Consider the following 17,368-nt stretch of genomic DNA (forward strand, 5'->3'; position numbering starts at 1 on the left):
TAGGTCCACCCCATAGTGCTTAGAAGATAAACACAAGGCCCCACATATACAAGTAAACTAGGATGGGACATTCAATTTTTAAAATATGGTGAAGATCAATTCTACTCATGTTATGAGAGATTTGCCAAAGATTACTAGACCTGCAGATACTATGTGCAAGGAATGCCAGCTAGGAAAGCAAACAAAGAGGAGATTCAAGTAGAAGGAGTATTCAACTTCAAGAACTTTAGAGCTAATTCATATAGATCCATGTAGACCTACAAGGACAAGAGGACTAAATGATGAAAGATATTTTATGCTGCTTATTTATGATAATTCTATAATGACATGGGTCACTTTCTTGAGAGAAAAATCTAAAGCATTAGAAAAGTTTGAAGTATTCAAGTCTATGGTTGAGAAACAAGTTGATTCTAGGATCAAATGTTTAAGATTTGATAGAGGAGGAGATTTTACATAAAATGAATTTGATAGATTTTATGAAGAACATGATATTAGAAGACATATTTCTACTCCTAGGACCCCTCAGTGCGATGGAGTTCTTGAAAGAAACAATAGGACTGTTGTTGAAATGGCTAGACTTATGATGAAGGATGCTAACATACCTAATGTGTATTGGAAATAAGCTATGCATACTACTATTTACACTATAAACAGGGTACAAATAAGAGTGAATCACACAAAGACACGTCATGAACTATGGAATGGAAGACCCCCTATAGTCAAGTATTTCATAATCTTTGGAAGAAAGTGTTATATAAGGATAAACGAGGAAGATCTAGGAAAGTTTGATGCAAGTTTAGATGAAGGAATATTTTTGGGATACTCTAAAAGGAGTGAGGCATACCAATGTTAAAACAAGAGGCTAAATAAAATTGTGGATAGTGCAGATGTTAGAGTTACTAAAGAATGAAATCGGACTAAGATTGTACCTAAATTTGAGACTGGGATAGAAGTTGTTCTAGTGGTTACAGAAGAGAAAGTTTCTCTAGAATATAAAGAAGAGACAAATGTAGAAGAAAAAGAACCTTTAAAAATACCTAAGACACCAAAAAATTATGTGTGAAATAATCACTCAGAGATACAGATCATTGGAGATAAGAATAAAGGAGTTTAGACAACAAGAAGACTTGCAAAAACTAGTGAATAAGCAAACTATTGTTTCTTATCTCAGGTAGAGCCAAAGACTTATGCAGATGAAGAAAGGATCAGATTTGGTTAAAGGAAATGGAAGAGGACCTAAACCATAGAGAGAAGAATCAAACATGGGAATTGGTACCTAGATCAGTGGATAAGAATGCACGATAGGAACTAAGGTGGTGTTCTAGAACAAGATAAATGAAGATGGAAAAGTCACAAGTCCAACAAGGCAATATTGGTGTGTAAGGGTTATTCACAAGTTGAAGGCATAGACTTTGAGGAGACAATTTCTCCAGTGGTAAGAATGGAGACTATAAGGATGTTCCTTGCATTTATTGCATATAAGAACTTTAAGGTATATCAGATGGATGTCAAGACAACATTATTGAATGGAGAACTTGAAGAAGAAGTATACATTGAACAATTGGATGGGTTCAAGCTATTAGAATATCTGGATATGGTTTGTAGACTCAAGAACGCACTTTATGGACTCAAGAAAGCTCCCAGAGCTTAGAATGCAAGGCTAGATAAGTATTTTTGTAGCATACTTTTAGAAAAAGGTACTACAGATAGCAATCTTTACTTCAAAATTCAAGGTGACAAATTGTTGATTGTTATTGTGGATGTTGATGATATCATATTTGGAGGAGATGATTATGTATGTAAGAAATATGTAGAAGAAATTAAAAAGGATTTTGAGATGTCTATGATAGGTAAGTTGTCATTTTTCCTTGATCTTCAAGTTACACAATTATAAAAAAGGTATTTTCAATTCTCAGACCAAGTAAATCAAGGAGATGTTGAAGAATTTTGGGATGGATAATTATAAACTAGTTGAAACCCCTATGGCTACTAGCTATAAATTAAGCAAAGATAATGGGTCTTTGGAAGTTGATAAAAAACAATTAAGATATATGATTCGAGGATTGTTGTATTTGATTGCTTCAAGACCATATATTATGCAAGTTGTGTATTTGGTTCCAGATATCAAGATAATCCTAAGCAATATCATGATCAAGTAGTAAAAAGAATATTTAGATATTTAAAAGGAGCTCCAAATTATGGATTATGGTATAAGATGGATGATGATTTTACTTTGAGAGCATATACAAATGTTGATTGGGTTGGACGTGATGATGAAAGGAGATGTACAAAAAGTGATGCATTTTTCTTGGGAAACAAATTGGTCTCTTGGTTAAGTAAGAAAAAGGATCCACTATCATTATCTACTGTAGAGGCAGAATACATTGTAGCAACATCTTGTTGTACTCAAGTCATGTGGATGAAGCAAACTCGTAAGGATATTAAAGTGAAGTATGATGAGGTAATTCTTATTATGTGTGATAATACAAGTGTAATTAACATTCCAAAGAATCTGGTGATGCATTCAAGCACTAGATACATTTCAATCTAGTATCATTTCTTAAGAGAGAAGGTTGTAGAGAAGGAAGTCAAATTGGAGTGTGTACCTACTAAGGAACAAATTGTAGATATATTTACTAAGGCTTTGGTGAAGGATACTTTTGAGTATCTCTGATAGAAGTTAGGGATTATTTACCCTCCTTCAAACTAGATGCATTCAAGTGGTTCATCTATCTAGGGGGAGATTTAAAGTTCACCTTTTATTTCATGGATTATGTAGTTGTTGCTCCCATGGGGAGAAGTGTATTGTGTGTGATTTCAAGAAAGTGGTTGTGAATGATGTGTTGCAACAATCAAAAGGGGGAGAGATTTCCATAGAGTAATTCTTATTTTTTGTAGTGTTCCCTTTGTCCTTGATGTTAAAGGGGGGGACTGATACAGATATTTTGGGAGAGAGAAATAGAATGTGTTTGTTGTTGATGGTACAAGTGTTTCCATCAATGACAAAGGGAGAGAAGGTTGGAAACCTAAGTTGTTGAGCTATGTTGTCGTTGGTGTCGTTATGAGTTACAAATGGTCCAGAAGTGAGTGTTTTGATGTTGTTATGTGATCTAGTGGTTATGTTGAGGTGTTTTCGAGAGGTTGGTGTAATGGAAGTTTCAATATGTAGGAAAGAATATTTAATGTCCTAGTGGAAGGATGCTTTTCATTCCTTTAGTTTGTGAAGATTATGGATTACAGAACTTCTGGATATAATGTTTATGACATGTGTATTTTGCACTATCAGTTTTATAAGTCCTCTATTGCTTAGATGATAGAGTTGGTTGTTTTTGTTTCTAACAATGAGATGTTTGTCAGAACTAGTTCAAAGAATGCTTGACAATTCTCTGATATGTGAATTCAAGTGTTGCAGCTTGGAGGACATTTCGTTTGGTTTGTAGTGTTCCAATTTAGTTTTCTAATGTTTGTTTGATTGGCAAGTGAAGTTAGGTTGTTTTGAATTCAATGTTTTCAATTGGTTTGGTTTCCAACGAATTGAAGTGGTGTATATTATTTGGATTGTTCTCTTTTGGTCCAAATATGCATTGGAGGTTGATTTGGGATGTTTATGCAGGTATCACTATGGTGCATGTGTAGATCTGCAATATGTATTTTGTATTAGGGGATTTTTTGGGCTGACCAATTAGCATACTTTATTGGTTATCTACATGTTTCATTTGCTGTTGACTTTGGATGATTTGTTAGTGTGTGTGGTTCATTGGAATCATTTTAGAAGGATGTGTTGTGATGTTTTGGGGTCCCCTTTATCTCCTGGAGTGGGATCCAATGAAATTTATAGGTCTGGGTGGCTGAATTTATGTAATATTATATATTTTACCTATGTTCAACCTAGTTGAGAGTTTCAATGAATAATATTGTATACATAGATGATTGTATGAGTTGACATATGTAATGCATGTAAATTTATGTGAAGAGAATGTGAATAATATGCAAGAAAATTTGATGTGAAAGTCATTTTATGAAGAACTTTGATGATGATATCTTCAGTGTGACAATGTTTGAGACAATGGTTGATGTTAGATGTGTTTGCCATGATATTGATCGCTTGACACCATAGTTCAAGGATAATTTCAAGATTAGGATATCTTGTCCATTTCAGTTCATCTATTCCATGTACTTGTCAAAAGAAGGTGTGTTCCTTTTTAGCAGCTTGTATAGGCCCTTGTATCTTACCCTAAGTTTGTGTGCCTTAGGTTTGCAAGTCCTATTAGGTTTAATGAGCTCCTTGGCCTTGAGCCTAAAACATTGTAATCAATTATTCATATTGTGAGTGTGATTCTCATCATGGTTTTTTCCTATTTTGGATTTTCCACATAAACCCAATGTTCATGTGTTTATTGTGCTTTGTGCTTTCATGTTTCATAATTGTAGTAATAAGTTAATTTTGATTTTAAGTTTCATAGAATAGAAGTAAGCTTTGTAAGGTCTAGACTGGTTCACCCCCCTCTCAATCATGTAGTGTGTTCAACAAATACTTCTCTATGTTGTGGCCTATACTCCCTATCAACCAGCATGACCATTGTGTATATGCATAATATAATAATTGACCTCCTCCCACTCCTCACATATCCTCCATTGCCTCAATGTAAAATTAGTCATCCCATCTAACACCCTCCTCCAATACACCATCGCTCCCACCTTGATATAATGTAGAAATACTCCATAGCAATATACATATGGGTGTCTTGCTACCCACTCCCACTGGTTGGCATATAGCTATGTGCTCAAATGTCCATATATGCAAGTGTCACTCAAAATTTGAGGTTCTAATGACCTCAATATACACACATCATGTGTAGATCCCTATATAGCTATCCCAATACATAATACTCTTATGCATATAATATGCCCTACTCTAGCATCACAAGGTACAACACTCATGACCCCCTATTGGAAAACCATCTCCTCACAAGTTTGGACACAGACATCTATTGATCAGCCCTATTAAGAACAATGGCAATCAGGTCAAGCCTCTTTGCATCACCATCTCTAGCACCATCTGTGTCATCTGCATGAGAAGCTTATCCCCCAAGAATATTCTCCACATATAGAAGTTATCTCTGTCTAGACCGTACTCTAGTAGCACTCCATGAATTGGAATGCAAAGGATCCTCCACACATCCTCCAAGGTGATAGTGTTCTCCCTTTTCAACAAATGGAAACTACTCATCTCACTCTACCATTGATCCACAAGCACCATCATCACTGCATTATGTTCATGCATATGTGGCCACCTATCTACCCACTCTAATTTGAGCACCACTATGAACTCCAGGTCCATGTCATCTAGTTGCACCCTCAACTGCATCATTGTAGGATAGTGTTGTTGGCAAGAGACACTATACCAGTAGAGATTTGTGCATGAGGAATGCTTTGGGGTTGTCATTGATGGCAACTCAACTCAGAAATTATATTTGGTATATGTAGAAGTGATCTACCGAAAGTTTGATAAGTTCGTTATTCATCTATGCTTAAGTCTAGAAGCTGAAATACAAAGTGTGGATACATTGAGTGCTATCTCAATTCTGATTGCATAGTTTTGGTTGTGGTGATAGAGGTAGTTGATTGGACATTCGAGGCAGCTTATTTGGCAATCCTAGTCTCCAGTATTGATTCACATGGAAGATTGAAGATCTGGTATCCAGTAATTCAGGAAGAACATAGTTATTTTAGTGTAACGTGTTATGTGAAATCTTTGGGATGATTTTTGTGATTGGTTTTGAGTTCAAGGTGGTTGAGATGACATGTGTGAATCATTTTATCAATTTTTTTAGGTCCGCATATGGATTTTTAATCAGATTGAGTTGACTTATTGTTACACGTTTCATGTTGTGTGTTATGTGGTTTTTAGGATGACATGGAATTGATTTAATCTGGTGGTGCTGATATATAAGATAGATTCATTTGAGTATTTTGGTATGAGATGTGAGTGTGTGAAGGTTGTATGAGCGTTTATGTGTAGTTTCACGTGCGCTATCCTTGGATTTGTGCTCTGGTATATGACAGAGCGGAGCATAACGGAGTAGTTTATCAGAACAATGACAGATAGTCTACTTGTGCCTAACCGGAAATATATTGTGGCATTTGTAGATGTTATTCACCAGTTCATTCAATCATTTATCATTTGTAATCTTTCTAAGGTAACGAGCCTTCCTCTGGGTTGTAGCCCTCTTTTGTAATTGAGCAGTGAGCTCTAGGCAGTGTGCCTGAATGCATGTGCATTCCCCTCTTGTAATATTATTATACTCTTGATCACAGTATTATAATATTATGGGTCTCAATCCCACCATGGTTTTTCCCTTTTAGAGTTTCCATGTAAAAATTTTGGTGTTATGGTTTTGTGCTTGTTTGCATTTATTTTCTGCACTTTTCTTTTATTCATTTGTATCTGGTGGTTTAAGAATCAAGTTAAGAAAGTTGTTAATTCCAGAACATTAATTCACCCCTCCCCCCTCTCAGTGTTCATTGATTCCAACAAGTGCTCCAATAACTCTATCAATAATTGCTACATCTACACACCAATTACAACCACTTTAATTAGACTATCACTCCTACCTTTTCATTAGCCTATCTTTCATCCTCACCATGTGCTAAATTTTCCCTTCCATTGTGTGAACTGCTCATGCACCCTTGCAGAAGCGAATGTATGATTCCCCAATTGCATATTGTAGCATTGTAAATTGTACACCCTTAATTGGGTGGCTAGCACCCGCCTTAGTGTGTTTGCATGTTGCATTTTAAATTCTCTTTAAGCATTTAATTAATTAATTTAATTAAATCTAAATTATTCTTTTATCCCTCCATACATCATAAAATTGGGCCCTTTACCCTAAGTGTGCCCCTTTTTATTTTATTCTTTCAATTAATTAATTCATTAAAGCCCTAATTAAGTTCTATTTTGACCTTCAAGGCCCAATTTCGTATATCTAAACATCATGAATCATCGTACCAACCTAGGAATCACCTTATAATCATGATACCTTGCATCCCTAAAAATTTGGAAAAAAATCAGTCGGACCATTGTGCGGAACCATGGTTCCAACTTTTTCTCCCCAAATTTTGGGATCATGTTTTGGCGGTATTATAATGTTTAAATCCAAAGGATTGCAAAATTATATCATTTCTAGGTCAACCTATTATCAAAAACAAAGTTAGGGTTTCATACATATAGCCTTTTCTTTCCTTGTTTGAAGGTTCGATCTACAAGAAATTGAAGGAACCTCTTATGAAGTGAAAGCACAGGTTAAGTCGAGTCTTCAATCAAAAACTCAAGCATTTATCAATTATCCATCAACCATTTTCATCATCAATTGAAGCTTTGGGATATTGAAGAATAATAGGAGATCACTGACTGTTGATTGGCTTGTAGATTTCCCTTAGGGTTTGGTATGGTTTCATGTTATTTTCATATATCTTTATAAGTTTCACAACACTTGTTTTCAGACTTACATTCATGCTTTAGATCCATTATTGCATTTGTGATTTGAAGCATTTACATTCATTTAGGGTTTACTCTCCAAGCGTAGGGTAGAATTCTAGATTTACTTTCTAGCTCATTTAGGATCTTACATACACACAAGGTTCTAGCACACACACACTTTTCAATACATTATCGGCTATTTGTGGAGGTGAAAATCACCAAAGCAAGGGGTTTGACTAAGGCAAAACCCTATATAGCCACACAATTTCCTTTATTTTTGGTGTTTAGGTGGCAGATTCAAGAGTCATATACGTGGGAAAGGACAGAGGAGACCAAGACAAAGTGAGATGCCTTTTGCAAAAAAATTGGAAACACCTCAGGACCATGGCACTGCATCCTAGTCCCGAATTATTTTTTTGAACTTTCAAGTATGGACTATGATCCTCTTCTAGTGCTCAGAATCTTATCTTGTAGCTCTGTTTGGTTTCTGCAACACTTTGTTTTCATCATTTTATTTCAATAGATTTAGTATTCACAATTTTCAAATCTAATTCAAGCTACACAATTTCAACTCAAACAAAAGGGGAAATAGGACCTCAATCAACATTCAACCCTCTTTCTAACTGAGATTGGATCTATTGAGGATTCATCCTCCTTTTAATGTATTGGTTAATTTGGTTAATTGGTGGTCTTAACCTACTTGGTGAGGCCTTAGTTCCAAATTACACCATTACACATATGCTAATTGATGCATGCACTATTTTTGCTAGCCTACCCTTCCCACCTACCCCTAGTCGCACAGACAAACATTTAAGTCCATGTGTCATTTTACTCTTTGGTGCTTATGTAGGCACCTAAGACCAAGTGCATGCATTGAAGATCAAGCACATGTGCTAGTTGCCAAGTGCAGACATCAATCTAGTGACTGGAACATGTGCCTCAAATTTTTAACCCCACTAAAACTAGCAATAAATGCACTAAAATCATAAAAAATAAACGTTGGGATAGGTCACTTATTGGTGCCCCTAACTTTGGCAATCATTGGTACTATCATACATGTTCCCCTGAGTGCTTGTGACATGGAATATTCACCATCTTTTCTCCTTCTTCTCTCCTAAAAGGTCCTAGTTTTCTAAATATGAGAGTGTAAATGAGCCTAATAGGTCCCTCATAGCCTATTTATAGCCCTTTTCCCCCCTTCTATTGCCTGTGGTCTCTTCTAGCTTCATTCTTTTGCCATTCTCATGCATTTATGTCTTTTCCGTCAAGTCTATCATCAAATTAACCCATTCTTTCCCTTCTTCTTCTCCTAATTTTCTTCTCATTTTTTGACAACGTTCCTTGAAACTTTGTTTTCTGGGCAACTTCTCAAGGGGGCATCACAACCTCCTGACTTCTTCACCGAGGCACATGTCCTATTTTTTAATCTAAATGACACGATGTCATTTCATAACACAATGTCAAAGAGGGAAAAAATGTAGATGTCTAAAAATGACCATTAGCCTTTGGTCAATTTCCCTCGTCGTATTGGTTAATTAAATAATTTATTATTATTTATTAATTACCTTCCATTCATCTAAAGGTAAATAAATAGATTATTTACCTAGTCAACTATAGTATTTATTCTTCTATTAAATTAAGTAAATCACCTTGTTTATTTAATTTAATTAATAAACCATTTTCTTGTCCAAGTGGAATTAAAATGAATTTGTAATTCCTTTTACCAAGTGGCATTTAAATTAAATTTTAAATTCTCTCCCACTCATTCTCTCTCCAAATGTCACATCCTCTTATATTCCCCACTTGCTTCTTAATCCCCTCTCTATCTCACTTAATCCCCACCAAGCTCTCTTCTAATCATTTACACTTTCCTTAATCCATGGATTAAGAGATAAGTCACCCACTTGCCATAAATTGCCTTCCTCTTTTTTTTCTCAAATCTTAAATACTTTCTCCAAAAGTACACTCCAAGGAATTTTTAATTCCTTTATTTTAATCATTCTCATTCTTTCTCTTACAAATGAGATAAGACTTGACTTTATGACAAGATTTTTCAAATTTGTAAACTCCCTCCCATGATGCCACTTGGCATCATCTCAAAGCTTGAAGGACCCTCAATCCACGTCAACCATCTGATTTGAATCCCATCCATCCATTTAAATTTGAATCCCAACCATTGATCTCCCTCTTCTCAAATCTATAAATTGGATCCTTCTCCCTTCACCAATCCATCACTTGCAATCATAATCTTATTATGCCCAAATTTTCATTGTTGTTATGCTATTTTGAGAACAATCCACAATTCTATAAGCAAAAAGAGCAAATCAAGTGGAGTAAGGTACCTTCACTTTTTCTCATCATGGAGGAATGGAGGTATATTGCTTGTGTATTTGTGTTTTGATTTTATGTTTATTGCACTAACTAGGAATATAATTTCATTGGCTTGATCCCAAGTTAAATTTCCAAGTTCCCAAATTACCACGTCCCTAAACCCATGAATAATTGATCTTCTAAATTATTTGACAACCATCTATGTTGAGTTGTTGCTCCATCAATATGTCTCATGATCTGGTTGTAAGAGTATAATTCTTAAGATCCAAAAACTCTTGAACTATTTAGACAACGATCCATGTTGTTTTTTCTTTACATTAGATCCCTTTTCCATCTTTAGAAAAGGCTTTTCTAATACACCTCCTTCATCACAATCAACATTAAATATAAAGAATAAATGTGAAAAAAATGGTGCTTCTCAAATAATTGACCACCTCTGCGAAAAAAGATGGCTAGCAGAAGTTCCTCCACTATTCAATACCTCTAACCTCCTCTTTGCCCTACTTAGATCATAGACTTTAGTTGTGACATTTGAATCTCTAAAAATTTTGTGAGATGTAATACAAATAATTTCAAGAGTACCAAATACTATAATGCACTCATTATCATGATTAATAATAAAAACAAGATAGAATGTCAAGTTTTACATTAGAATATAACATTTATGCATTTACAAAATGTCCTTACATATACTATTGCACCCTTAGTGTTCTAAATATCCTTAATTTTCATTTTAAAAATAATATTAAACATAATACAATTTCAACCCTTAAAAATGGATTATCTGTATGCTCTAGTTTCTCAAAATATTCTACCATACTAGAAAGGAAAAACTCCACAAAATATCATCCTTTGATGAATGGGAAAAAAATCAAGATTCATACAATATTACTATGCTTTTGCAATGGCTCTCACATATTTTGTGCCTTGATAATCCTTTTTCAGGGGTGAGATATGTTATGCTATTGTCTACTTAGCATGCATGATGGATATGAGGTGATGGAGACCTATCTCAGCTAGTTTTTATTCTTCCAATCATTATCATCACCATAGGAGCTTAGCTTAAAGATAAGAGTGGACTGGAATCTCTGAAAATGAGATTTTGAGAAAAAAAAAAATTTAGATTGAAGATAATTAATTATTATTTTTAATCATTTAAAATAAGAAATAAAAGTTTATTAAATGTTTAATCTTGTAGAAAACCAAATATTATTAATATTCAATTATAATACATTTGAAAAGAATATCCAATCACAATGTTATTGAAAAGTGAACGTGATTATTAACACTTAATCTTAGTGCATTTGAAAAGATAAAATATTTATTAACACTCAAATCATAACACATTAAACAAAAGCATTCAATCGCAATGCAATTTGAGAAGAGACAGTGCTCATTAAACACTCAATATTGCATTTGAGAAATATATTCAATCACATACAATTTGAGAAGAGATCATGTTTAGATAAAATATTTATTAACACTCAAATCATAATACATTCAAGAAAGAAAAGCATCCAATCGCAATGCAATTTGAGAAGAGACGGTGTTCATTAAACACTCAATATTGTATTTGAGAAATATATTCAATCACATACAATTTGAGAAGAAATCATGTTTAGATAAAATATTTATTAACACTCAAATCATAACACATTCAAGAAAAGCATCCAATCGTAATGCAATTTAAGAAAAAACGATGTGAGAAATATATTCAATCACATACAATTTGAGAAAAGATCATGTTTATTGAATGTTCAGTCACAATGTATTTAAGAACTAAGAACTAAAAATGGCTTCTTATTACAAGTTTCTATATTTTTTTAAACTAATAGAATACAAATAGTATAAATATTTTTTTATTAATTCTAAAAAGAAAATGTTATCCTAATGTATTTGAAAAATGAGAACAAGAAAAAAAAAATTTACTTATAAAATATAAACACTTTTCTATTATATTTTTGTTAAAAAAAAAACATAATTCAATATTTGTTTAAAGATACAATTTATATTTAAAAAAATTAAAAATATAAATAAAATTATTATGTTTTTGTTTTTAAATAAAAAATTTATGAAGAGAGAATTTTTTTAATTATAAAATATAAATAATTCTTTATTACAATTTTTTAAATAATCGTTTTAATAATCATAAAATATAAATGATTCTTAATTAAATTTTGTAAAGTTTAAAAAAAAAGCTAATTTTTAAATAATTCTATAATCATATAAAATATAAATAATATGACAATTTTTTATTATTTTTAAATCAAATTTTAAAAATGATTCTTATTATAATTTTAAATAGAAATTTTTGTTATATATATATATAAAAAAATTAATTTTGATGTTGAATAAAAAGCACATAATCATTGTGATGTTAGAAACCAGCCTAATGATACAAGGTTGTGAACATATGAAAGATCATAAATGCCCTTAAAATTCATAAATTAAAGAGAATTTCATTGATGAATAGAAAGAGAAATCTTGCTCATCTATGTTAATAGATGAGCAAACTAACAACCGAATAACAACCGAACTAAGAGAATTCATCTATGTTAATAGATGAGCAAATTATACTCCTGCAGATGGGCCCAGTTTTTCTCTCAGGATTCTCACTCCCATGTATCTGCACAATAACAAGACAATATATATTTCAGTTTACAGAAAGCAGAAGAGAACTGCAATCTTTGTAAGAGTAAAAAGCATATCTAGTGTGATTCGAAAATCAGAAATAATAACGTTAGAAAGTACACCTTCCAAGCATCATCACAGTAGCTTGAGGGTTAGTCCCTGGAGAGAAAAGAAATGTGGATCCATCAATGACTCGAACACCATTTGCTCCAAAGAGTCTATACTCTCTATCAACAACACTACCCATTTGACATCCTCCATGATAATGCCAAATTGTAGTCACTGTATCCTTACAGAACTGCTCTAATGATCCCCATCCTTCTGTGCTCTTAGGAGTCAAATTTATTGGAGCATAAAAGCTTGAATTCATGATCTTGTTCAGACTTATGCTAGGGGGAATGAATTTTTTCACTGGGCGAGACCCAATGATCTTTTGGATGGTCCTTATTCCTTTCACACAGCTTTGTAGATCCATTGGGTGATCATAGTAATTGAATTTCACCATTGGGTTGTCTTCAGCATTGGTACTGTTATCCAATCTCAGATGACCTTTGGAAAGAGGACCTTTCACCTTTTGCAGAATAATTCCATCCTTTTTAGTTGTACCCTGTTTTCCACAACACATTTCATTAGTCACCCATAATTGCAATATATACATGAAATGAATAATAAATGTAGATTTATACCGTTTCATATAATCTAAATCCACTGCATGTCTCTATATAGCTTCCAAATTTGGTGATGCCCACTACTTGTATGAGAGAGACTGGGACAGGAGTTGTGAAAGGTACAAAAATAGTATTCATGGGATTGTCAGCCATGCCCTTCCCGACTGCAGGCTGGTCCATTATCACTTGTATTCCCATGGACTTCAATTCTTTTGCAGGCCCAATCCCACTAAGCATAAGCAGCTGTGGGCTTCCTAAGGCACCAGCAGATATTATAACCTCACTTTTATCTCCCTTCAAAAAGACTTGCTGCTCTGCTCCATCTGCATCTTTGAAAACAACTCCCCTCACTTTTGGCCTCGTTTTATCTGCAAACAGAGTATGTCAAGTGCAAAGAAAGAAATGGACTTCATTATTGTTATTGTTCTTCAGTTTAAAGAATTCATATATGTTTTTGATTAGATAAGCGGGAAAACATAATTCTGAAGTGAAAAAAACGACTGGATCTTTTAAAATAACTGCCCTAAAACAAGGCAAAACATTAATGTTATCATATTTTTATAGTTTTAGTCACTGTAGTTTTTGGATTAGGTTGTGTCAGATTTTTTGCATCAACTTTTTTCTGATCACATTCTAATAGTACAGAGCTAATTCTAATAGTACAGAGCTAAAGAGAACAATAGATAATTGAAAGAAGGGTAGCTCTCTACTATTCTGATGATGGATCAGACTCCAATGATGGATCATGGAGTCTGATCGTGTTGATAAAAATATCTTAACACAATCTAACCCAAAAACTACAGCTACTAAGACATAAAGACATAAGGCAAAGCATATCCAAACCAATCTAAAACAACAAAAAAACATGCCCAAACCATTATAAAATGAGACACAACCATGCCCAAACTACCTGTCTAAACCATCCTAAAGCAACACAAAACATGTCCAAACCATATATGTTTTTTATTAGATAAACTAGGATTTTGAAAGGATACAAACCATATACCTTTTGTAGAGAAAAGAAGACGTTGAACAGTTGCATATAGCAAAACTGTAAGTTTTCTTGGATTGCCACGTTGAACAAGAATATCAGCAGCTGTAGAGCGATGTCCAGTGCCATTAAAAATTGTCCCACCAAGCTTGGTCCCAGGGATGTGGTCATATGTGAAGCCATTGTAAGGAGAAACACCTGCCTCCAAGAGACCTTTCGCTACTGCATCCTGCCATTCATTTGTGGGAGGTCGGTGGGCCACTATACTTTCCACCCAACGATAAGACTGCTCCACCAGTCCTGCTTCCAATCCCATGGCTCTCACCTCACTTGAACTCGCACGTGTGTAAAATCCTGCGTTGAGACAAGTACCTCCTCCCAACACTCTTGCTCTTGCATTTATCACCTGGTTCATAATGTTGGCACTCCCATTAGTTACCATTGAATTCAACTGACATAACACAGCCCAAGTTGAAGCTTAAAATTAGTTGGCAGTCAGGGACAAACAGTCACAGAAGTTATAGTTGCATGACCTCTAAAATAATAGTAAAGACATCAAACAATTTGAGTGAGAGAAAGAAGTTTACTTACAGAGCTCTAAAATTATGGTGGATTTAAAGAGGAACGACCCATTTCTTAACAGATCTTTAAATTAAAACTATGAATTGGTTCATAATGTAGGATTTTGTTCAAAAACTAGGTAAATTTTAATTATTTTATAATTAAAGATCAAAAGAGTGAAATTTTTAAACTGAAGCTGAAAACAAAAAAATGGGTACTTGCACTATATATATATATATATATAAATCTTAATTTTCACCATTAAAGGAAAGAAAAAGAGAGTACAAGGAGGTACAAGAACATTAATTTTTTCATTAGTATAAGCGTACGAAGAAGTACAATTACATGAAAGCTCTCATTAATAAAGAAGAACAGTAGTTGTGGACTTACCAAAATGTCAAAGAAGAACAGTAGATGTGGACTTGCCAACCCTGGTTTTTTAGGTGATCGATTGATAAGCCCACTCATTCCATGCATATATTACAGTTGGGTTTTTAAAGACATCACAAAAGATTAAAAATTATTTATTAAATATTTTTGTTAATAAATATGAAAGCTATTTGCTACTTTTCTAGATATTTAGATAGTTACGTGGTGAAGTAGTCATGAGTAGGAAGTCCCTATTCAGACATATATTAAGCAAAAAAATGCATTGGAAGATGTATCCTTTTAGGAAGTTATAAGCATGGGAGATGTATCCCTTTAGCAAGTTATAAGAGGAAAAAGATGCATGGGAGATGTATCCCTTATATAGCAAATTCGGTCATGAGTGTAAACATTAAATATCAAGATTTTGTTTTCTTTTATTAATATAAGAAGAATTGTTTGTTATTTTCAATTTATTGGAGTTATTGGATTTGACAAGTATTTTTTCTATCAAGAACATCCAACATGATGATGAAGATAACCAGAAAAGAGAAATTATGATCCAACATCATCATGATGAAAACAGTCGAAAAAGAGAAAGTATGATCTATTGATGAAAATATTTAACTCTCTGACCCTTTTATAGTTGACAAGGTTCTTAGTGGTTTGCATGAAAGGTTTCTTACCAATTGAAAAAAAAAAGAAAAAAGGAAAGAATTATAGCACACTGTAATCAATACTGGTAAACCAATTTACTTACTAACTTGAAAAGCACTAAAAAAAATCTTCAGCACAATCTGATGACACAAAGAAAAGGGTCATGCAATTATCAGAATCTTACCCCATCTTCAGATATAAAAATCTGGGTGGGCGAGCGGTCAGAATCGAAGTCAAACAAATTTGCTTCAAAATTCTCCATACTGTAGGATATGTTTCCATTACCAAGTGGGGATCCACCTCTTTCCAAGAGGAGGACAGACATCTTCTGAGACAGAGTGGCAGCAAGAGAGCATCCTGCTGTTCCTCCCCCAACAATTATAAAATCATACTTTGACTTCCTCCACTGCCCATTCTTTGCTTCTTTCACAAATGAATGCTGTCCTGATAACATTAAACAAAGAAGAAAAAACTTCTTCAAACCTTGAAAGACTACCTCTAGGTAGTATAAAAGCTCAAAAAACATTAAGATACCAACCTTTTCCAGACGTACAGAGAGCATTAATGAAGAGACAGAAGAACAGTATGTTAGTTTTCACACCCATTTCAAGCAGCTACACGTTCAAAACTGCAAGCCTTTCAACTTCTTCCTTAGGTCTAGTATAGGACATATTTATTCCTCTCTCTCACAAATTTGGTACAGCCTGTGCCTTCGCTTATTGAATTAAGTGTTGGCATAAATACCAGTTAGTTAGAATCTTTATGATATATCTACCAGGACCATATTTTCAATGTCTCTGGCTTGCCCACTAACCCAAAAAGGTGTTTCAGATTATTTTGAGCCATGCAAGACTTGAGAACGTGTACATCTGGCATGCAATAATGGGTAAAGTGAACATCTGGAAAGGCAAACCAGTGGCCATTTATGTGGTGAGGACCACCATGACTTATCTCTCATACATTTCCTTCCTTCACTAAATTTCTTGTCCCAAATTCTATTCAATCAATTCATCAATCTTCTACGTCGAGCTCACAGTTGGGCAGCTCATTAGGTGCAACCCATGCAGCGCTGTACTAAATGCTGGCCACCTTTCTGCAAGACAGCTCTACAAGGAAGATATTGCACGGCAAATGCTAGACACTAATAAATTCCTACTGTTTTTTATGAGATTAATTTAGTTATAATTAATGGATGGGTGGAAAATTAAGACACAAGAATTTGAAGAATTAGGTGACCGATTTGTTCATCATTCAATCCGACGTGGGCTCTTTGGCATGTCATCGTGGGTTTTTCTGCAATAAATTTAGAGTAAGTTTTTTTCAAGGTAGTAGACGCCGACAACTACAAAAAATTGGAAAAATAAAGAAGACTTTCCGAGAGCTTTATTGAATGTGGGAACCCACATCTATTTATAATCCATCGCTGAGATACGGGCATTGAAGGGATTTCACATGGTTCTATACAACTAGCCTTTGGATTTCCTCATTGTGAAGTATTTCAAAACGATGGAATTGATCATAAAAACACAATCTCTAAGTTGAGAAATTTGTTGATGGAGAGAATCAAATTTTATAAATTTTATTGGTACATGCTGTTATGGAATGTAAATGCAAAATCTATAGGGTAGGGTGCATATATCTCTTATTTGAAACACAACACGTGTATATTCAAAGTACATGGAG

The 17,368-nt window shown here is 34.0% G+C and overlaps 1 protein-coding gene across 1 annotated transcript; it reads right to left on the reverse strand.

The window, feature by feature from the left end:
- Positions 1-12,214: 12,214 nt before the first annotated feature.
- Positions 12,215-16,489, reverse strand: LOC131060062 (protein HOTHEAD). Its single transcript, XM_057993164.1, has 6 exons — positions 16,224-16,489; positions 15,870-16,129; positions 14,117-14,507; positions 13,129-13,478; positions 12,565-13,049; positions 12,215-12,437 (listed from the first exon to the last, which is right to left on the reverse strand). Exons 1-6 carry the CDS (start codon positions 16,288-16,290, stop codon positions 12,383-12,385), a joined length of 1,608 nt encoding a protein of 535 aa, XP_057849147.1. The 5' UTR covers positions 16,291-16,489; the 3' UTR covers positions 12,215-12,382.
- Positions 16,490-17,368: the final 879 nt, after the last annotated feature.

This window comes from Cryptomeria japonica, chromosome 8 (genome assembly GCF_030272615.1).
Source record: "Cryptomeria japonica chromosome 8, Sugi_1.0, whole genome shotgun sequence".
Lineage (NCBI taxonomy): Eukaryota > Viridiplantae > Streptophyta > Pinopsida > Cupressales > Cupressaceae > Cryptomeria > Cryptomeria japonica.

Excerpts from the sequence above, each read along its gene's own strand:
- LOC131060062 (XM_057993164.1), bottom strand. The coding sequence starts at position 16,290 with ATGGGTGTGAAAACTAACATACTGTTCTTCTGTCTCTTCATTAATGCT. Across the intron at positions 16,130-16,223 it reads TCTCTGTACGTCTGGAAAAG|GACAGCATTCATTTGTGAAA; the intron begins GTTGGTATCTTA and ends TAATGTTATCAG. Across the intron at positions 13,479-14,116 it reads TCTTCTTTTCTCTACAAAAG|ATAAAACGAGGCCAAAAGTG; the intron begins GTATATGGTTTG and ends CTCTGTTTGCAG.